Source organism: Ictalurus furcatus, chromosome 13 (assembly GCF_023375685.1).
Source record: "Ictalurus furcatus strain D&B chromosome 13, Billie_1.0, whole genome shotgun sequence".
Classification (NCBI taxonomy): Eukaryota; Metazoa; Chordata; class Actinopteri; order Siluriformes; family Ictaluridae; genus Ictalurus; species Ictalurus furcatus.
In genome coordinates this window covers 4100181-4124130 of record NC_071267.1, presented here as the reverse complement: position 1 = coordinate 4124130, position 23950 = coordinate 4100181, and the positions used below count along the sequence as shown (strand labels likewise).

At 40.6% G+C, this 23950-nt stretch overlaps 1 protein-coding gene across 1 annotated transcript; it reads right to left on the bottom strand.

Annotated features, from left to right (window-relative positions):
* Positions 1–7524: 7524 nt before the first annotated feature.
* Positions 7525–23924, bottom strand: LOC128617310 (NLR family CARD domain-containing protein 3-like). The gene is made up of 4 exons (XM_053640387.1): positions 23682–23924; positions 21620–23393; positions 19984–20166; positions 7525–7588 (listed from the first exon to the last, which is right to left on the bottom strand). The coding sequence occupies exons 1-4, from the start codon at positions 23716–23718 to the stop codon at positions 7525–7527; spliced, it is 2058 nt and encodes a 685-aa protein (XP_053496362.1). The 5' UTR covers positions 23719–23924.
* Between the last annotated feature and the right edge of the window lie 26 nt (positions 23925–23950).

Below are 23950 nucleotides of genomic sequence, written 5' to 3'. Positions count from 1 at the left end.
AGAGCTGCAGCACTGCACACTTTAGTGTTTTACTGCTTCAACACCTGATCAAGCTCATGAAGGGCTTCATAATGAGACCAGTGAGTTTGATCAGGTGGAACACTGCTGTAAAACACCTCACTGTACTGACCTCACATCAGGAGAACTGGCTCCGTCTCTGAAGTTATTTGGATGCCCCATTGACCGGTCACTCTTCATGGACACACAGCTGGGTTCTGGTGAGTCTGATCTCTTTCCCTCCATCATTCTGTAATTAGAACAGAAATATCAGCAATAATTAATACTCTGCTGTATCAGCACTGTTACACAATGTGTTCATCATTAAACACCAATAATTCCATCTTTTTAATTCAGCTACAGTCTGCACACTTATTCGAACAGGAGACACGCCCCATACCTCAGGAATTACACTGATGTCAGGAGTCCCAATCACAGATAACTGACTCAGCTGGGTCTTAAAGCCTGTAGAGTTCACTGACTCAAAGCTACGCTGCTCTTCTCCTCCACATTACACAGTCCTTTTTACTCTTCTCTCAGTGAATGATTTCTCTAAACTGTTCTTAGATCAGATTAGTGATATATTCACAGCTATTAAACACCTTAAACCAAAGTTTAGTTCCTCTGTTAACTAGTGAGTGTTTAGAGATACAGATCTGTTCCCATGAGACGGTTTCATTAAAAATAAACACCAAATATAAATATCCAGATATCGGATATCCACATTGGTCAAAATTATTAATATGTTCAAAATGTCTTCTAATAATCCTACCCTAATCTACAAATTCCATGCATGGGTCTGTGATTTTGTCAACATCTTCTGCATGGTGGAACAATAGGTCAGTTATAGACATTCTACACAGTTAGAGAATTAGGTTTTCTGCATAGGAAACGGTTTTTAGAAACACATAAATAAAAGTATAGAAAATTCTCTGCCTTTTTCTGAGGTATAGTTCCATTTTTGTGTAACTGCCACATTGAGCAATTTCTGATACAATATAAAACGAATTTTATGTGACCTTAAGAAAACATTACACAATTTCTACTAGGGATGGGCATTTCAGGAAAAAAATACTTTTCAAATTATTCATGGCATTATTTGAGTAACATTCAAATTACTTCTGGCTGAAGGGAGTTGAGCAACTGTTTGTCATTTTCATAGAACACGAAAACATGGAGTACCTCTGAACTACTAAACTTCTAAATCCCAGCCAAGCTTGCTGGTCCCTCTTCTTTGCCAGGTTCCAGTTCACCCTATCCTACTGACCTGTCTCCAGAAATATGAAAGCAGACATGCGCTCTCAAATGTACACTGAGAAGCCACAAGAGGGCAATGAAGAGCCTATCCTCCCACCATCCTTTTTCGTGGGTGCGTGGACTGAGAGGTTGATCAAGCCATTGCCTGCCTACTGCTGCACAAATTTCCCCTTGCTTGCTCCCAAACAGAATGTTTGTGTCAGCTAACTTCTGAACAATACTTATCACATGGGCTCACACTTCCATAACCACAGGTCACACAGGTATCAGATGTACCTATCACCTTCTGCAAACTAAATACTGGTGGCCCCACATGAGAGCTGATGTACACTGAGCCATGTCCTCCTGCACCTCCCGTGTAAAAGTTAAGGTATCCAGAACTTTACCAGTCAGCAAGCTCCTACCACTGCCCACACCCAAATGGCCCTGTTCCCACATCGCTGACGATTTCATCACTAACCTGCCAGAATCCTTAGGGCACACTACAATTCTGGTCATTGTGGATAGGTTCTCTACATGCCTGTGTATTATTAGATTGCGCAGTCTACCTACTGTATTTGAGATGGTAGAACTTTTATTCAACCACATATTCAGGTACTTCAGAATCCCCTAGGACATTGTCAGTGAATGGGGCCTCCAATTCACCTCTAGGTGAATAAGTCTGACCTCTGTCTATCACCCACAACCCAACGGTCAGGTAGAGTGGGCAAATCAGGCAAATCAGTTACTGCCCTGTGTCAGACCTCCCAGAACTTTCTACGACCAAAGATTTCAGGTAATCCCAAACATACAGATCTGTTCCCATGAGACGGTGTGTATTTATTGCTGGTGAATGTAATACTGACTCATCTCTCTTTCTTTAAGTCCTGTTTTCCAGACACACTCATGTTGAAGGTCATGTCTCCTTCTCCAGATTACAGCAGGATACACGTTTACTTCACTCCAACATCGGTGTGTTAAATCAAACCTTGTATCAGCACAGAGTTCACTTACAGGAAATAGTCACAGTATGAACTCTTAAAACAACCTGTGTACATTCAAACTTCAGTACAAACCGGTTCTGGCAGAGGGGGATGGGCAGTGGTGTGTGTGTGTGTGTGTGTGTGTGTGTGTGAGCATACACACATTCTTGGGTATGTGAAGCAAGACTAGATTTTTGCAGTGTTTAATTAAAAATAAACACCAAATATAAATATCCAGATATTGGATATCCACATTGGTCAAAATATTTAATGTGTTCAAAATGTCTTCTAATAATCCTACCTTAATCTACAAATTCCATGCATGGGTCTGTGATTTTGTCAACGTCTTCTGCATTGTGGAACAATAGGTCAGTTAGAGACATTCTACATAGTTAGAGAATTAGGTTTTCTGCATAGGAAAAGGTTTTTAGAAACACATAAATAAAAGTATAGAAAATTCTCTGCCTTTTTCTGAGGTATAGTTCCATTTTTTTGTAACTGCCACATTGAGCAATTTCTGATACAATATAAAAAGAATTTTAGGTAACTTTAGGAAAACATTACACAATTTCTACTAGGGATGGGCATTTCAGGCAAAATTACTTTTCAAATTATTCATGGCATTATTTGAGTAACATTCAAATTTCTTCTGGCTGAAGGGAGTTGAGCAACTGTTTGTCATTTTCATAGAACACGAAAACACGATGTACCTCTGAACCGCTAAACTTCTAAATCCCAGCCAAGCTTGCTGGTCCCTCTTCTTTGCCAGGTTCCAGTTCACCCTATCCTACTGACCTGTCTCCAGAAATATGAAAGCAGACATGCGCTCTCAAATATACACTGAGAAACCACGAGAGGCCAATGTAGAGCCTATCCTCCCACCATCCTTTTTCGTGGGTGCGTGGACTGAGAGGTTGATCAAGCCATTGCCTGCCTACTGCTGCACAAATTTCCCCTTGCTTGCTCCCAAACAATGTTTGTGCCAGCTAACTTCTGAACAGTACTTATCACATTGGCTCACACTTCCATAGTCACAGGTCACACAGGTATCAGACGTACCTATCACCTTCTGCAAACTAAATACCTGTGGCCCCACATCAGAGCTGATGTACTATGATCCATGTCCTCCTGCACCTCCCGTGTCCAAGTTAAGGTACTCAGAACTTTACCAGTCGGCAAGCTCCTACCACTGCCCACACCCCAAACGGCCCTGGTCCCACATCGCTGACGATTTCATCACTAACCTGCCAGAATCCTTAGGGCACACTACAATTCTGGTCATTGTGGATAGGTTCTCTACATGCCTGTGTCTTATTAGATTGCGCAGTCTACCTACTGTATTTGAGATGGCAGAACTTTTATTCAACCACATGTTCAGGTACTTCAGAATCCCCTAGGACATTGTCAGTGATTGGGGCCCCCAATTCACCTCTAGGTGAATAAGTCTGACCTCCAGGTTATCACCCACAGCCCAACGGTCAGGTAGAGTGGGCAAATCAGGCAAATCAGTTCCTGCCCTGGGTCAGACCTCCCAGAACTTCCTACAACATTCCTCCACCCAATTGACATGATTTCAGTGTGTACCCAGCTACTAACCTCCTCTGTTCCCCTGGACTGCTAAGCCCACTGACACACCAACTGTGGATTACAGGTTCTGTAGGAGTTAACAGTTTTGTGAGAACACCCATCAACGATTCAAACAGATGGCCCAAACCCACTAGGTAAACACTGATCGTCATCATGGAGAAAACCCTTGTTACCAACTGGGACAGTGAGTATGGCTGGCCACCAAAGATTTCAGATAATCCCAAACATGCAAAAAATTAACCACAGGTACATTGGCCCATACAAAGTGCTTAAACAAATCAACAAAGTAGACCTCCCATGACACTGCTACATAGCACCTATTTTTCATGTCATTCAATTGAAACTAGTCATTCCAGGACCATTGGCCACAAGCGTCCCACCTACCAGTCCTCCTGCCCAATCAACATTGAAGGTCAGTCTGCATACATTTGGTAAAATCCATAGTCAACTCCAGACACAGAATTAGTCGACTGGAGTACCTCGTAGAGTGGGAAGGATATGGCCCCGAGGAACAGAATTGGGTTCTTGCACATGACACAATGCGTCATAAACATTGTGCTCCCAGAATAAGCCATTTTGGGAGTGTGGGGGGGAGAGAGAGATTCTGTTAGGTCCATGCAATCCACAAACTCCAATACCCAGAACACACCGTGACCTACAAACATGGCCACCCCGGAGAATGCAACACACAGAATCCAACACACTCCCAATCACCTGACTTCTGATCACACACACCTGTTCCTATCTCACATTCACATAAAAGAGACTCTAATTCACTGAAAGTTTGTGAAGTAAATGCTCAGTTTGTCCTAGCACATCTGACTTTACCTAGCATTTTGTACTGTGTTGAATATCCTAGTTTTCAATTCTCTGCCTGTTTTTAAATCTTGTGTTTAGCTTTGCCTAGTTGACTCTGCACATCGCCTGACCCTCAGCTGTTTTTGACTTTGACCTGCTTAACGTTTCGGTATTGTCTGCATTGTTGACCTTAAAATAATCTGAACTGGAACTGTTGCAGCCTCAAATTCGTGACAGTATTACACAAATAATTTGTATCCGCTGCAGTGTGTGTTTATGCGCTGTATGCTAGGCACAGTCACACTGAGTGACACCTTCTGAAGCTGGCACACTTCATCACATTACACGTTTAAATTCCAATATTAAAATTTAATTTCACAACATCCTTGCAAGGCAGTGAGTTAAATCATGACATATTTAACTCCACCACACAATTAGTAATTCACTACACAGATGATGAGCAACAAAATTGCTTCACACTGGTTAAACCACCATTTTCCTATGAAGAGAAAGCAATCTCATTTTGGATTTTACACCTTGCAGCTGTATTTAAAGTTAAAAATCTAAATTTCACCCAGTTTGTCACATACCCTTTAAAGCTCAACCAATGAGACAAAGCCCTGAGACAATATGAGATGGGGCAAGATCTTTATACAGATGTAATAATATGTAATAATATACAGAAAATAATGCATAACAGTCTCTTGACTCAGTACTGCATCAGAACATACAATAATTAAGAACTTTATGTCACATACTCTATGCTAGCAGCGCCATCTTTTGGTACCAGAAAACATGTCAATGCCTATAGCCCTCAAAATTAAAATGCCCTTTTTTCAAAGCTCTTCATGGTCCATGTCCTACTGAGACTCACCATCAACGTTGTTAAACCTGTACACCTGCACATTCATACAGTTATCTAATCCGCCAATCTTGTGGCAGTAATGCAATGCAAAAAAAATAATATGAACCATGGCTGGTTTAGTATTTCAGAAACTGCTGATCTCCTGGGATTTTCACAAACAACAATCTAGAGTTTACACAGAATGGTGCAAAAGACAAAACAAAACAAAACAAAACAAAAAAAACATCTAAATGGCCAGATTTGTTTTAGCTGTCAGGAAGGATATAGAAATTCATATATTCAGGAATAAAAGAAACATCCTCTCACATTCAAATGTTTTTATTTACAACAAAGTTCAAACATGTGTAAATATTTGTATTAACATAAAAATATTCAACAACTGAGACATAAACTGAACCCTTATGTTCTATATTTATGCACAAATTTGACATAAAAGATCAGATTTTCACACAAAAGTATAACAGGGATCTATCAAAGTCTTATGTTCACAACACATGCTTGTGGAAGTGTATCATGGGATGAACAAAAATTCCTCCAAGCCGATGTACAGGACTGATCAACAGTTAACAGAAACATTTAGTTGCAGTTATTGCTGCACAAGGGTCACACCAGATACTAAAAACAAAGTTTCACATACTTTTGCTACTAAGAGAAATGTAATATTGGATCTTTTTGCTCAATAAATAAATGGCCAAGTATTATATTTTTGTCTCATTTGTTTAATTGGGCTCTCTTTATCTACTTTTAGGACTTGGGTGAAAAACAGGCAGCAAATACAACTGTTTGGTAACGTCAAAGACAGAATGGAATTGAGCATATACTTCTCAAAGAGCAGGCGGAATAAAGTCTCTACATACAGGTGTGTGTGTGTGTGTGTGTGTGTGTGTGTGTGTGTGTGTAATTGGGATCAGATGTGCCCAGAGGTGAACCTAGATTATGTGGGGCCCTTCTGACAGATTTATGTTGTTATGTCTTCATGTTACCTGGAGATGTTGTTGTGATCCTTTACTTCCGTGGAGGAATCGCAGTAGATGCATATTACGAAGACTTAGTTTCATTACTGAAAATAATTGTAATGAATCAAGAAGGGGCTACACTACAATTGCTGAGCATGGTCTCAAAACTGTGTCCCTTCCCCCTGTAACAGCCCCCCCTTCGACTCCCGGCTCCCCTGTCTACTGTCTGAATAAAATATGTAGGTATGATAGGTGAAGCCCACATCATTATGGGAAAACATACAATGTTACATAAAAACATAAATTTTATAATAAGGTGAAATAAATCTGAAATTGGACAAATAGTTTTGGGTTTGTTTGTCTTTCATTATCCTTAATTCATTCGTCATTATCTCCATCACTTACACCTGTCCTGTTTCCTCTTTTCCTCTATCTTTCTCTCTCTCTGATAGTGTGTACATCTTATCTGAGTACACAAGTCCCTGTCCCGACACAATAAGCTCTCTGTTCCTAGTTAAGTCAAGCAATGATCTAAGTCTTCTTCTTTTCTGCATATATACTCTGAATCTTTCACTGAATTCTGTGTCTGTGTGATTTCTTCCCAAGCTCAGTACTGAGAAGGTAATAGTAGCGTGGGTCCAAGAATTTAATTCTGAGGCTGGTATCAGCAAAATCTTAACAGTTTAATGGTATCAGAAGTGGGACATATGGATGGAGATAAGTGATCTTTTATTTTCTGCCTCCATGTAGATGTCCTTGTATTCTTAATGTGTGGGTTGAAAATATCACATCTTTTTAATCCGTGATGTTTTCTGCAAACGCAAGCATTGTAGAGACTTTCACTGAAAGTACTTATTGACCTTTGACCCAAGATGGCGCCAGTGTACCTGTCGGCATGCCGTCGCTCTTGTCTTTCCCGTCTATTACCGTTTGTTCTATCTGTTATGTCTGTTCGTCTGGCAACTGTGCTGTTTTTACTGTGTCTCGTGCCACACTAGTATCATGTAGATTCAGTGTTGACCTACAATCGTCAAGCTTTGCTTAACATCAGAAGCTGTATGGGAGCGCATCTGCGATTTTGTCCTACTCTGTATTCTCGTTTTCAATCCTCGTCCAGCCGACCCGGGTTGGAGTGCGCTCGCCGGATACCATGCTGCTTTCCTCCTCTAAGGAAGAGCCGCAGGAAGAGAGGGAATAGTGCTGGTGTACGTGTGAGAATCAGATGGACAAGCGCTTCCTCCATACAATTGATTGAGTTTCCCTTGGTTACTATAAGCTTGGAGGGACTCCATTTGACGCGACGGTCATGGGATTACAGATATGTTTTTCATCTGCCTATTTTCCCGGACTTCCAACACTCATCTAATTGCTCTGCTCCTCCACGATTACGGATTCGTCAGAGAAGAGTGAACTGTTTAAATCTCCGCCAACTGGAATTCCTTTCACCGGATCTGACCTCGTTACCTCAGTCTCCTCTGAATATGGCCCTAGTTAACGCTAGGTCGGTGTGCAACAAAACTTTCATCTTAAATGACTTTTCTCCCAGACATGACTGGAACTCCGCCAAACTGTTTTATTAGAACTCCAAGGCCTTCTAGCAAGGGTGGTGGGGTTGCTATGGTTTTTAAACAGTCACTGAACATTCGGACAGTTTCTGTTGGGATTTACTCATCATTTGAGGTGCAGTGTGTTGTGTTAGATTCGACCTCTTCCACGTTATTCTGTGCTTTGATCTATAGGATAACCTGGACAATGCTTTTTTTAAGTGATTTTTGTGATTTTTTTAACTTCTATTATTCTGTTGTATGATCGTATGTTGTTATTGGGTGATTTTAATGTGCATGTCTGCTGCCCTGGTCGACCCTTGGTTACTGAATTTTGTAATATCTTGGAATCCTTTGGTCTTATTTAACATATAAATCAGGCAACACATGTCCTTGGTCCTAATCTAGACCTTATATTGTCATATGGAACCGCTGTTGATAATGTTAATATTGAACATGCTTATTTCTCTGATCACAACCAATTGTTTTTAATGTCCCTGCTGCCAGCTCTGCCTTTGTGACTAGGCCTTCAGGATATTACTCCCGTTTTATTAATTCTTTCACGGCCTCTCAGTTTAGTGAAAGTTATCTAGCTAATGCTGTTGAAACATCTATCTTGAGTGCTGCAGAGTCTTCTTCTGGGCCTGACGATTTGATTGCCTTATTTTACACATTTTGCTCTAATATTTTAAATTCCATTGCTCCTTTTTAAACTGAAACAACCAAATCGTAAATCTTATTACTGGCTGGACGATAATACTCGTTCTCTCAGACAGGCTTGTCGTAAAGCCGAGCGGAGATGAAGCATGATCATTTAACTGTGTCCTTTCAGATTTATAAAGATTGTTTGTTTAAGTTTCAGAATGCAGCAAAGTCAGCTATGTCTAGGTATTTCTCTGATTTAATCACTACACACTGTCATAGACCTAAGATTTTATTCACCACAATAAATTCAATTATTAATCCGAGTTGCCAATTCCATGGGGAACCCTGGGCTGAACTTTGTGAAGTTTTTAATGTTTTTTGCTGATAAAGTAATTACCATTCGTTCTTCCTTCACTTCGCAGTTCTCAGACCTGTCCCTGAATTTTCACTGGACATCTGCCTTGCACCTTCTGTTACCACTTATAAAAAGAGGCTTAAAACATATCTCTTCTCCCAGGCGTTTTAATCTAATTTTTACTGTTGTTTATTGTCTGTTTTTATTTGGTTTTATTCTGTTTTCTATTTTTACTTTCCTTACTCTGTTCAGCACTTTGGTCAGCTTTGCTGTGTGAAACATGCTATATAAATAAAATTGACTTACTTACTTACTTTCAATGAAGCTCATTTATTAACGGTGGCGTTATGCACTTTAGACACTTTGGGGGACCCTAGATGGGATTACAAATACATGAAGCAGGCACTAAGTACAAGGGCATGTATTAAACCTCAATCAGACGTAGAATATCCTCCCAAGAAAAGGGCACTTCAAAAGACCTCACAAAAATTTACCATGAAAATTTAGCATGTAGCTGTCCCTCCCCCATTTCCTCAAGCACTCCACTGCCATATCATACTCATCCGTCTGTATCCCAAGTAGAAAAGTTCGAGGGTGCCACCGTGAGCCCTGGAACAGCGCCAAACGTGCGAGCTTGGCTTCATACAAGTTGGTAAATGTTATACCCTGAAACCGCCTAGTGTTATGGAGATAAAAGTCATTTGTGATGCTCTGCCTTTGACTGATAAACCTGGACATTTTGTTGACTCACTTAAACATCACACCAGATACGCTCAGTTAACCGGTCCTGATGTTCATTGTATTCTTTAGCATTAACTCTGTGGGAATAGATGGGGGTCCAAAAATACACTCCCTAGTGCAAGTTCAAGTGGTTTTATTGTCGTTTCCACCATATACAGCTGGTACAGTACACAGTGAAATGAAACAATGTTCCTCCAGGACCACGGTGCCACATAAAACAAGACACTAACCACATGAGACGACACAGATCTAAATATGATCTACACATTCTACACAAAGTGCACGTGCAGACGTGTGCTAACAACACAGGACAGTACAATACTACTAAAACAGGACAATAGGCACAGTAAATGACAGTGTACCGCACTGTCTACATGTTACTACATGTTACTTCCCCTGACGACCCTGACATTTAGTTTTTTTCACAGATTTGTTGTCATCCTTTCATGTCCTTTCAACTTACTAGGTCAGGATTTAATGTTTAAACTGACATGTTCACTCACAATACGGACAGTTTACACTGCTCACTCCATCTAACCTCTGTTTCTCTTCTGTTTGTCATGTTGCTGACGATGAGCATGAGCCTGACTGTGCCGAGCGTCTGCTGGTTGATGCACTTGCCTCAGTCCCTAAAACACTGTGGGCTCAGTATTCTAACAAAGAGGGTCATATACAGTTACCCTCATATACTGCAAATCTGAAGGCTACTCAGCCCATTTATTGTAAGCAAAATCCGTATATGCTTTTGGTGACACACATGATTTTGGAAAGACATGCCATGCTCATGGTTTGCGTGCCGCTGATGGCAAACCTATATTGCACGTTTCTGATCTCTTAGAAGCCTCGCTCTTACCTGACAGGCTTGCTATTGTTAAGGTTAAAGGTCAGGACTCCTCTAACACAGATAAGGCTCATGGTAATTCACTCACTGATGAATTGGCAATGTGGGCCGCCCAGCCCGATTGTCCAAACATTTCACATTTTCTCATTCTAACTCAATGCAACATTAATGTTGCTTTTTTTTTTTTTGTACAAATGCAGGCCTCATTTCTCATGCTGCATGAAGAGTGGTGATCTTGGCTTTAACATCGTCTGACCTGTGCTAGACCAAATGTACAAGAAAAAACGAAAAACATGATGCATTGCCACCACCTAGTGGCCCCTTTCAGGCATTGCAAATTGACTTCACACACATGCCAACTGTCAGAGGTCTCAAATACCTTTTAGTTACTGTGGACAAATTCTCCAAATGGATAGACACTTTCCCATACTCAAAAGAAAATGCCAACACTGTTGTTAAGATTCTAGCCAAAGAAATAACCCTGCACTATGGTATTCCTCAGGTTATTGATTGTGATAATGGAACATCCTTTGTTTCTAAGGTAACACAGAAACATTGCAAATATCTGAAGATTGATTGGCACTTCCACATCCCATATCATCCACAAAGTTCAGGGATCATGGAAAGAAAGAATCATACCATCAAGAACCACCTCCCTAAGGTGCCTCCCTAGGGAATCCCTCCAGCAATTGGGTTCACCTTTTGAGTACACAGAAGTCCCTGATCCAACACAATAAGCTCCCTGTTCCTAGTTAAATCAAGCAATGCTCTAGCTCTTCCACCTTTCGGTATATATATATTCTGATAATTTCAGCATTAATCTAGGAATCTTTCACTGAACTCTGTGTCTGTGTGACTTCTTCCCAAACTCGGTACTGAGAAGGTAACAGTAGTATGGGTCCAAGAATTTAATTCTGATTCCAGTATCAGCAAAATGTTAACAGGTTAATTTTTCAGATTCATTTTCAGGAATTAAGTTCATGCAACTCGAGTGTGAAGGGGTGGCAGAGCACAAATGAGTCCTCAAATTTGACAGCCCCCTGCAAAGAGGCCCCATTTAAGGGGGTTTCTGAGATGCTGCTGCACATTATTTTAAGATGAAAATTTCTGATAATTTAAATGATCAACCCTCAGGGGCCTTCTCAGTATGTGGGGCCCCAGGCAATTGTCTATCTTGCCTGCCCGGTAGATACGCCTCTGGGTGTGCCTGATCAGAAGTCTGGTGATTGAGAAAGAGGCAGAGAGTGTGTGCTTGTGTGTGTGTGTGTGTGTGAGTGTTCTGGGAAGTGTAGTTCAAGGCGGCCATGTCTGTAGGCCGTGAAGCATGTTGGGAGATCTCTGATGTTCTTGTGGTGAATCCATAGTTGTAAAAAGTCATTGCACATTTCCTTGTGAAGATTTGAACACCAAATAGGAATGAGAGTCTGTAGTTTTGTAATGGATTGTGGTGTAAGTAGACAACTGACTTGTTGCATCACTAGAGGGAGGCAGAGAGCACTGTCTTAATCATAATCAGTGGCCATCAGCCCCACCTGTCTTCAGTCAACCTTGCCGTACATGCAGTCCTCTTCAAAAGTATTGGAATTCTTTTGTTTTTGCTATACACTGAAGACATTTGGGTTTGAGTTCAAAAGATGAATATGAGACAATAGATCAAAATTGAAGCTTTAATTTCCTGATATATACATCTAGATGTGTTAAACAAGTTAGAACATTTTGAGGTGAGCAAAAAATATTGGAACAGATAGAAATCAAAGTAAATAACACTATTTGGTTGCAGATCCTTTCCTTGCAATAAATAATCGAGCGCTGATCCACTTACATCACCAAATTGTTGCACTCTTCTTTTGTGATGCTTTTCCAGGCTTTTACCACAGCTTCTTTCAGTTGTTGTTTGTTTTGAGGGGTTTCCACCTTTAGTCTCCTCTTCAGGAGGTGAAATGCATGCTCAAATACACAAATCCCAAAGGCCATGCTCCAAAATAAAGTGGAAAGATTACCTAGAAGAGTGGAGGTTATTATAACTGCAAAGGGGGACTAAATCTAATGGCGTTGGCACATTTTTAACACACATTTGGAACTTGTTCTTCCAACAACCAACAATCATAATGTAGCAAAGGATTCAAGCACTGGACATGGTTCTATAGACAGGAAGTGATGTGTATAAAGAATCAGTGCAGCCCCTAGTGGGCATGAGCAAAAGCGCCTTCAACCAACTTTTCCAAATTCAGCCCTACCTTTAATGGTCACCATCCCGGTGAACACTGAGAGTCCCATGAGTAAAACGCCTAAAGGATGTCCTTGAAACTAAACCCATTCCTGACTGATCAAGTGACTGAGCTATATGAAGACATAGAGAAGTTTTAAATTCAACTCTTTCTCTCGTGTGGTCACCTGGGGTTGAGACACTAAAGATGAACCTATACTCATAAGAGAGTAATAATTTTGTACCCCTGTTGGACTAGACTGAAGCACTGAGAGCTGAGAACTAGAATCAACGTGGACTTGACCTTCAGAGTTCCTTACACCCGTTCTCGTGTGGACTATGGCCACTTGTGAATAATCTCCAATTCTAGGTCCTTCTGGCTCTACTCACTCCTGGGGCTGGAAAGGGCGAGTAGACCATTGGTTCACCTGGCATATTGTTGCCAGGTAAGAACAGCTTTAAGTTCTGAGCAATGGACAGTTTTTTTTTTCTGTCTTTAATTTATTTATTCATTTTCATATCATTCATTAACATGTGATTCATTAACATGTGATTCATTAACATGTGATTCATATACAAGTGATTCATTTACGTATGATTCATTTACATGTGATTCATTTGCTAATTTGCTTCTCTTTAAATCCAGTTTTAGACTGTGATATTACAAAGGTCTTTCCAGATTATTACTTGCTACACTGTATAAGATAACCCCAGTAAAATTACCTGAATTCTATAATATAATTTGTTCACCATGTTTGGTTTAAATCCTCTAAAACAGATTCGCAATTAAAAGACATTACTCTGTTCCAATTCACATGCTTCAAAGCATTGGCATGTTCTGCTCACTCTCACAATCCACTGAACTCCCACACCCAAAGTCTCCAGAAACAAATGAGACAGCAGTGTATCATACAAAAACCGAACGTTGTCCACAATGTGAAAACAACTCGGAGAGTAAGCTGAACTAACCAACAAAATTACCAAGACAAAAAGTTCCCCTAAGAGAAAAAGCCCCTACCGACTTCAAGTCTGATAAACAGTCTGCACACAATAACAAATATAATGTCCTTAACTTTTAAAGACTTGTAACAAATAATATAACAGTGTAGCACGTAAAGCCGAGGAAATAACACTAATAAAATTAAATAAACAGACACTCTAACCCGGTCAGAGCATCAAAACAGAGAACCACATTAATACAGAAGTAAATTTAAGAGGAGTGGGTCCACAAAATCTAGGCGAAGTAATGCAACGACAATATCTTCAATAAAAATCTGAATTCTGTAGAGCTGGAACGCAGAGTGCAAGAAATAAAAATAAAAGAAGAGCAAAAAAGATGAAGCTATATAGGTGATGCATTTCACCCCGATATCAAGAGTTGAACATAGTCTCCTGCTTCCTCAGCTGAAATAAAGTCCTTCTGAACACCGTTATTTGTAATGCGAAGCCGAGCTGAGTGAAGTATTCCATAGCGAGCGCCCTCAATACCACAAAGTTGATGTCGAACCTCGTTAAATACAGCTCAGGCCCGGGCTATCTTGGCTGTGTAGTCAGGGAAAACAGAAATGGTCAAATCCCTCACTTTAATCCGCTCTCTCGCACGGCGTAAAATGTCAACACAGTCACTGTGATAGTGGAATCTGCACACAATAGCTCGTGGTCGTTCACCAGGCTTGGGCTTCGGCTGAAGGGTCCGGTGGGACCGGTCCAAAACCGGCTCCTTCTCCAGATCAAACGCCTCTTTTAACAAGGCCACTACAGCAGTAGTTGTACATGTGTCAGCGACCTCTGGAACTCCCACTATCCTAACGTTATTGCGCCATGACCACGACTCCAAATCCTCACATTTATTCTCTAATTGAGTCACGGTCGCAGTGAGAGACTCAATAGTAGTCTTCATGTGAGCTTTGTCATCGGTGCAACCGGAGAGAACGTGCTCCATTTCCCCAACAGTACCTTTCAGTGTTGATATGGTAGCCTTGATAGCAACCAAGCCAGCTGTGTTTTCACGGCCTGCAGGTCAAGCTGGATAGTAAACAGCGCATTCCTGAGAATCTTCTGGAGCTCCTTTTTAAAAATATCGGCCATGTCCTTCCTCAGTAAAGCCAGCAACTCAAGCCTGAGTGCGGCGAAGTCAGAGTCACCGCTCGGCGATGTGGATTCAGGGGGAGAAGGAGGCTTGCTTGCGGCGAGCACACTTGGCCTCAGTCGTGTCTGAATGCTACCAGGGGTTTTCGTGTTCTTTCCAGACATTTTAACGTCCCATAAAGTTAAAAGTACAAACAAGGAAACAGAGTAGAATAAGTCAAAATATATTGTATGACCGAAAAGCGCAAATTAATTACAATTTAACTGACAAATACAATTTAACTTAATGGACAGTTTTAGTGGGGCCATCGTCTCATCTTATACAGCGTTCCCACTTCATCAATGTAGGCCACAATCTCAAACACAGTGGAGCTCCAGACATCCTGAATCTTACGGCAACCATGAAAATGATTCTTACAATACACTGAAGTCCCAGGGGGTAGTATTACTACAGAGTCAGGGCAATTGGTCCTACGGTGAATGACCACAGACTCCAAGTGCCTTCGGGAACTGGTATAAATGGAGGTCAAATACTTTTGGTGTTACAGCAGATATTTCGTTACGTGTGTTGCTTTCTCCTGTGTATGACCTTCTGCCTGTTCTTGACTTTGTATCTGCTCTGTCCCTTTAAGTTTAATGATTCAGCTCCCAAACTGCTGGAAATGTGGGACGGGTTCTAACTCTTCACCAAAACTGCTTTATCCTGGAGAAGAGGTTTGAGGTGAGACTCCTGTCATACACCAGTCCTGGTGAGTTTATTATCCTTAATGCTGAAAGACAGAAGAGCATCAGTGTAAACACACAACATCAGCATAAACACCAACACACACACACACACACACACACACACACACACACACACACACACACACATTATTCAGTATGATACAGTAGAGTAGAGTAAAGAGACAGTAAGTCAGTAACTCACTATAATGTCTCCAGTTTACAGTGTGGATCCTTCAGTAGATCAGAGAGCAGCTTCACTCCTGATTCTCCTGGATTATTACAGTTCAGATCCAGTTCTCTCAGGTGTGATGAGGAGTTTGACCTCAGAGCTGAAGCCAGAACAGCACAACCTTCATCTGTAATACTGCATTTAATCATCCTGTAAAACAAAAACCTTCTCACACTTAACACACTCAGTTTTAGCTCTGAAAACATCAACTACACAAAATCTTTATATACAGAACATTTACTCTCCATCTCACACACACAACAATGACAATATATCACATCACTACAATTACAATCACCACAGATGGAAACTGGATGTAGCTGTGTTTATTAAAATTCTTCTCTCTCCGTCTGTGTGTGTGTGTGTGTGTGTGTGTGTGTGTGTGTACCTCAGTGTCTCCAGTGTACAGTGTGGATTCTCCAGTCCAGCAGAGAGCAGCTTCACTCCTGAATCCTGCAGTTTATTGTGACTCAGGTCCAGTTCTCTCAGTCTGGAGGAGTTTGAGCTGAGAACTGAGGACAGAACTCTACAGCTTTCCTCTGTCAGATTACACCTCCACAGCCTGGAAGAGAAATGATGAAGTGTTAGATTTATTTATTTGATGTGAAATGAGGCGTTTCCATCAGGTGGGAAATAAAGTGTTTACCTGAATACAAGGTTCTAATGTCAGGATAAAAATATAAAATGAACAGCCTGTGTATAAACAATAAACTAGTATTGGCATGTTATTAAAGTAAATGTGTGTGTAATGTACACTGATCTACACGCTGTAGAAATAAATGTACTTTGTTCTGATGTGAGAAGTGATGTAGATATTTCAGCATTAACACAAAGCTGAGTTTCACAGAGACGCTAAAACTTAAAGCTTATAGGGAGGACAGACACTATCCACTCATCTCTGATCACCTGCCAGCAGAATAATGACTGGAAAGATGGAAAAGGAGAATACATTAGAACCGTAACTACTATTAGTGTATATGAGTATGTGAAGGGAATTCTCAAATACCTATGATGAATGTATTCACTTAATTACCTCTTTGAATAAGCTGATCAAACTGCTATCCTGTATTATAGCTGACACATGTATTTTTGTGTCAGCATGACACATGACTTATTTTGTATTATCACTATGTGCTGTGTGTTTTGTCTAAATCTGTCTGGTACCTGCACTAGTAGAAAACGTCCACGCACTGCTTCTTATTTTTGTGTATAAATAACTCCTGTTTTGCAATAATAAACTGAGAACTCTCTGTGAACAGCATGTGTGTCAGTGTGTGTTCATTGGGACTCTCCGGGTACCCGAATGCTCGACGGAAAACCACACGTACCCCAGAATTAAGAGTTAAACGTAGAAGATAAAGGCTGAAGAAGGCACGGCGGGGGACTGACGGACCTAAACTGAGATTTCCCGTGAATCTAACAGTATGTTATGCTTGTTTTTGTGTTATAACCTGCAGTAATTGTGGGAGGGTGAATTATATTGGAGTTGGGGTACTCGAGTCGAATTATGAATGAATTCGGACTTGTCCCACACTCAAGTAAATCTGTACTCAAACTTGATACGGACTCGGACATTTTGGACTCGGTAGTTTTTCTGAGTACAGTCGAGTCCGCGTCATGTGTAACATGAAAAGAAAGATAAAAAATAAATAACAACATAAACAGACATCCCACTTCTCTCGGAAGTTCCGGGAGTCTCTCGTATACTGATAGCGGCTCCCTGACGGCCGAAAATTATATACAATATCCCAGAAATCGATTTTTTTTAGAGCGATCGGGAGACCAATAGGTGTAAAGAGGGGAAGGGGGGAGGGGCGCAGCAGCTCATTTGCATTTAAAGAGACACACACCAAAACAGCCTGTTTTTGATTCCACCCAAAAAGGGGCATTTACAGCAGGGTATAAGATCTGTGGGGTATTTTGGGCTGAAACTTCACAGGCACATTCTGGGGACACCTGAGACTTATATTACAGCTTGTAAAAAGGCTTAAAATAGGTCTCCTTTAATATTATATTTGTCATTTTATTTTATTTTCCACTGTGAAGCACTTTGAGCTGCATTTTATGTATGAAATGTGCTATATAAATAAAGTTATTATTATTATTATTACTACTATTATTATTACTATTGTTGGGGGGGGGGTGTGTGTGTGTGTGTGTGTGTGTGTGTGTGTGCACCTCAGTATCTGCAGTGTACAATGTGGATTCTCCAGTCCAGCAGAGAGCAGCTTCACTCCTGAATCCTGCAGTTTATTGTAACTCAGGTCCAGTTCTCTCAGTCTGGAGGAGTTTGAGCTGAGAACTGAGGACAGAACTCTACAGCTTTCCTCTGACAGTTTACACTCTTGCAGACTGGAAGAGAAATGATGAAGTGTTAGATTTATTTATCTGATTGTGAAATGAGGTGTTTCCATCAGGTGGGAAATAAAGTGTTTACCTGAATATAAGGTTCTAATGTCAGGATAAAACTATAAAATGAACAGCCTGTGTATAAACAATAAACTAGTATTGGCATGTTATTAACCCCTTAAGCCCCGACACTTGCGTTCATTCCACCTGTATGAACACACCTGTGTTCAGCATTGATTTGTTTTGTGATCTCACACACCACAGTAGTGGTTAATGGCTCATATGAAAGTAGATACTAAAGACTTTAAGAATTAGCAGTTATTTCAAGTATTTCTTCTTTTACCTAGCCTACCTGGGGCAATATATTCAAATTATTATTTTTTTTTAATTATAAAAAATTTTTTTACTTTGAACACAATTGTTATATCTTCACAGCAAATGTTGATATCAACGCCATTCCTGGTCTCAGAGATGCCCCAAGTACTTTTCCATGAACACCAAAATATGAGGAAGTTATCTATAACCACTAAAACTGTCTGTAAGGTTATCCAAACACAGGTAAAAACCTCTCCAAATGGCACAAAGCTTATAAAATGGCACAAAGCCTTTAAAAACTGCAGACTTCTAGAAATAGCAAACTTTTTTTTTTTAAAGGCACAAAATAACCTCTCCAAATGGCACAAAATGAAAACAAATGGCAGTAGCATGAACTGTTACACAATGTGTAATTTCTCACACATAAAAAAAAGTCTGAAACATACTTATAAAATATAATGTTTATTAAAAAATTGTGCCAGAGCCCCAGGTGAAGGAACACTTGCTCTCCTAATGGCTCAAATGATAGACACACGAGTGACCAGTAGAAAACTAGCAATCAGACAAAAACTGAAAAACATGTAAAAACCTGCTGTATAAAGTTTTGCAGGAAGACCGCCAGAGCGGAGCGGCCATTTACTGATAGTTTCTCTGCACGGCCCTGTAGCGCTGTGCTGATTGCCCTGTACCCGCTGACACACAACTCAAGACCAATGGATGCACGCGTAAACGGTTTGGTTGTGCTGATTACGCGTTTGATTTTCTCAGCCTCTGACTGGTCAATCATGTCGAGTTTGGGCTTGTTTGAAAGCTACAAGTATCTACAATTGGTCCATGTGGGTGTCAATCAAGTTAGACTGCCTGATTAAAATTTAGGAGGCGGGTTGTTCAGCATAGCCAAAGAAGATTAGCTTTTGAGAATGTGTCTCAGTTCAGTTTATGTCTAATTACTAAATTCCAGAGGAGTGGGATATCAAAACACAATGCATTTTGAAGAGGACATTTGTTATTAAATATGGAACTTTTCGTTTGTTTTTTTCAATAAAGCTGATGGACTTTATACCGATGGAAATGTGCATGATTTATAAAACCGCGAGCGAACTGGATTTCCGTCTATGTAGGTAATGTAAGGTAGTAAACGTTTATACAAGTCCGATCTTGGGTTAAATGTTATAATTTTATTGTGGCAGTTGTATACGGTGTTTTACTACCAAAAAAGCTTTAGTCCTGCTGTCCGATTTATCTCTGTCTCAATGTTTTCGTGGAGAGGTGTGAATTGCTTGCCCAGCAGGGAGCTCAAACTCCGCCCCTTTCCCATCCCCCTGCTCACCAGCAGTTAAGCACACAGCTGCAACTAACGATTATTTTCACAATCGAATTGTTGGTCGATTATTTATTTATTTATTTATTGTTAATAGTCGATTAATCGTATGGGGGTGAACTTTCAGTGCGATTTTTTTCATTTATTTAAATTATTATTATTATTATTACTACTACTGTTGTTGGGGTGTGTGTGTGTGTGTGTATGTACCTCAGTGTCTCCAGTGTACAGTGTGGATTCTCCAGTCCAGCAGAGAGCAGCTTCACTCCTGAATCCTGCAGGTTATTGTGACTCAGGTCCAGTTCTCTCAGTCTGGAGGAGTTTGAGGTGAGAACTGAGGACAGAACTCTACAGCTTTCCTGTGTCAGATTACACTCCCACAGACTGGAAGAGAAATGATGAAATATCAGAACTCTGACCTCAAACACAGAAACACAGCCATAATCCAGCTAAAGTTTACCATGTAACAGAAATGTGAGTGTGTTTCTCTCTAACACAGAAATCAGGACAGGACACCACATCAGTATTATTATTATTATTATTATTATTATTAATAATAATAATAATAAATTATCAGTTACAATGGTCCTTAAAGGACTGAAAAGAGATGTTTTTTTGTTTGAACAAATGCTTTATTATAATTGAAACTTGAAAGGGAATTCTCTTATATCATGTATTTTCTTATATTATGAACTGCTGTCAAATACCTATGATGAATGTATTCATTTAATTACCTCTTTGAATAAGCCGATAAACTGCCATCCTTTATTATAGCTGACATGTATTTTCATACCTTGAAAAGTATTCTTGTATTATGACTGTGTGTGCTGTGTATTTTTTCTAAATCTGTCTAGCACCTGCAGTAGAAACCCGCCCATGCACTGCCGCTTAACTATGTGTATAAATACTTCCGTTTTGCATGAATAAACTGGAAGTCTATGTGAACAGCATGTGTGTCAGTGTGTGTTCATTTGGACTCTCCAGGCGCCTGAATACTTTGTGGTAAACCACACTTTCTCGCTCGTAGCACAGAACTAAGAGTTAAGGGAAATATAAGGCTGAAAGGGCTGACGGAGGTCTGAAAGACATAATCTGAGATTTGATATGTCTAACAAAACTTGAAACCATTTTTTAATGAAAGTACGTGTTAAAAGGTCTCCAACTAAAGAATAAATAAAATAAATAAGAAATCTCCCGTTTGGACAAAAAGGAGCAGGACGTGCTGTGGCTTTGTTTGGAAATATTTCGTTGGTGAAACAGAGCAGAAGCAGACAATGAAAAGTAAGACAGGTAATATTAACTTATTCTTTCTGTTAGCATAGCATGTCTAAAATAAATTAATATGTACTGTAGCAGCACAGCCAGACTGCTCCTGTACCTTTAACTCTCACACACACACACAATGTCACATGTTGTATTCATATTGTTCCCATGGTTACAGTATTATGTTTTTCTTGTTCTCAATTGTGAAGTTCTGTTCAATGTCACTTTCAAGTAAAAGGAGAAAAGAAAAAGTGCCTTTCACTGGTGTTTAGTTCACAAAATGATCAAAAAGCAGTCATGAATACATGCAGTTATTTTGTAGAGATCATTTTCATCAGTTTTAGAGAAAAGGTAATAAATGGTGATATAAGGTTTTGTCCATATGGCCCAGATCTCAGTGCAGTAACGTACCGTGTTAGTGTAAAAAGTGAAACAATCTTCTGTAACAGTACCAGAGGTTTGTTTAAAGATGATTAGAGTAACTATTAACAAGCATTAATCCAAACAGTGCAGTTCAGTGTTACATTAAAATAACAAACCATGCAGTAATACATTTATAAATAAAAATACTCACTCAGCTTTTCTGGAGGCTTTGACCACTGGCAGCATCTTCAGAAGACATTCCTCTGATCGGTCATATTCCCTCAAATCAAACTCATCCAGCTCCTGATCTGAGTTCAGTAACACAAACACCAGAGCTGACCACTGAGCAGGAGAGAGTCTGGTTCCTTTGAGACGACTGCTACCTTCTCTGTTCAGGTAAGTCTGTACTTCCTGCACTACAGAATGATCATTCAGTTCATTCAGACAGTGGAACAGATTGATGGATTTCTCTGGAGAAGGATTCTCCCTGATCTTCTCCTTGATGTACTCGACTGTTTCCTGTTTGCTGTGAGAGCTACTTCCTGTCTGGGGCATTAAGCCTCGTAAGAGAGTCTGATTGGACTGCAGTGAGAGACCCAGAAGGAAGCGGAGGAACAGGTCCAGGTGTCCATTCTCACTCTGTAAGGCCTTGTCCACTGCACTCCTGAGGAGATCAGACATGGTTGACTTGCTGAAGAAATGGAAACAGCCAGTGCGTTGCTCCACTAACACATATGTCTTTGTAAAAATAAAGCAGAGAAATGTGTATAAAGCAGCCAGAAACTCCTGAACACTCAGATGTACAAAGCTGAACACCTTCCCCAGGTGAAGCCCAAACTCCTCTCTGAAGATTTGGGTACACACTCCTGAGTACACTGCCACTTCTCCAACATCAATGCCACACTCTCTCAGGTCTTCCTCATAGAAGATCAGGTTTCCTTTCTCCAGCTGTTGGAAAGCCAGTTTCCCCAGTGCCAGGATACTCTCTCTGGTCTGCTGAGGATCAGGGTCACATTTCTGATGGTACTTTTGGTCCTTGTGTTTCATCTGAAAGATCAGGAAGTGTGTGAACATTTGAGTCAGAGTCTTGGGGACCTCTCCACTCTCCGCTTCACCAAACATTCTCTCTAGAACAGTGGCTGAGATCCAGCAGAAGACTGGGATGTGGCACATGATGTAGAGGCTTCTTGAAGACTTCATGCGTGTGATGATTTTATTGGCCAGGCCCTGATCACTGATCCTCTTCCTGAAGTACTCCTCTTTCTGAGGATCACTGAAGCCTCGTACCTCTGTTACCTGGTCTACACACTCAGGAGGGATCTGATTGGCTGCTCCTGGTCGAGAGGTGATCCAGAGGAGAGCAGAGGGAAGCAGATTCCCCTTGATGAGGTTTGTCAGCAGTACATCCACCGAGGCTGACTCTGTCACATCACACAATCTCTCATTCTTCTGGAAATTTAGAGGAAGTCGACACTCATCCAGACCATCAACGATCAACACAACTGTGTAGGAGTCTAGTAATTCTAGATTTCTCATTTCTGGGAAAAAGTGATGAAGAAGCTCCATCAGACTGAGATTTCTCTGCTTCATCAGATTCAGCTCTCGAAAGGGAAGTGGAAACATGAAGGTGACGTCCTGATTTGCTTTTCCTTCAGCCCAGTCCAGAATGAACTTCTGCACAGAGACTGTTTTTCCAATTCCAGCAACTCCTTTAGTCAGCACTCTTCTGATGGACTTGTCTTTAAAGAGCTCATTACATTTGATGGGTGTCTCCTGTGTTGCTGGTCTCCTGGATGCTGTCTCAATCTGTCTCACCTCATGTTCATTATTGACGTCTCTACTCCAACCCTCTGTGATGTAGAGATCTGTATAGATCTCATTCAGAAGTGCTGAGCTTCCATGCTGTGAGATTCCTTCATTAATTCTTTTAAACTTCTCTCTCAGGCTGGATTTCAGCTCTGTCTGATAGACAGAGGCCACAGACTCTAATAAACAAAGTAATAACATGTTTTAATGCAAAATCACTGAGCACAATATAAAATGTAGAATTCTTTCAAATGCTGCTGTTCATTCCTGATTCATGGACTAAATATTATTGAAGGAACAGGAACACTTTACAGAGTAATCACAAACTGGACCACGAACAGAACAGAAAAGCACCAGATGTACATGATACTGAACTCAAACTTCAAACTAAAGGTGTTCATATCTAAAACTATTTCCTCTCTCTAAAGTGAACCTGATGGAATAAAGCCACGACTCAGAGCTCTTACTGTTGTGCAGTGTGTTAGCGAGATCTGTGTGGTTCATGTTCTTCAAGACATGCAGTGTGATCTTCAGCGCTCCCTCTCTGACACTGTGCAGATCCTCCTCATCCTCCACCTCCCTCTCAGTGCATGCTGGGTAATCTGGACTCAGGAGCTTCCTAAACCTCTTCAGCTCATTCTTTATCAAAGTGATGACTTTGTGTTCCAGCTCCTAGTTAGAAACACACAGGAACACATCTAAATATTATAATGTTACACACTGAGAGATGCTTTTA

What these genes read in the sequence shown, in the direction of transcription:
- LOC128617310 (XM_053640387.1), bottom strand. Translation starts at nt 23,718, where the DNA reads ATGAACCACACAGATCTCGCTAACACACTGCACAACA. An exon ending in AAAGCCTCCAGAAAAGCTGA is followed by an intron (nt 20,167 to 21,619) that starts GTGAGTATTTTT and finishes TTTCTCTTCCAG; the next exon opens with TCTGTGGGAGTGTAATCTGA. An exon ending in GAGACACTGAGGTACATACA is followed by an intron (nt 7,589 to 19,983) that starts CACACACACACA and finishes GCTCTTCCTTAG; the next exon opens with AGGAGGAAAGCAGCATGGTA.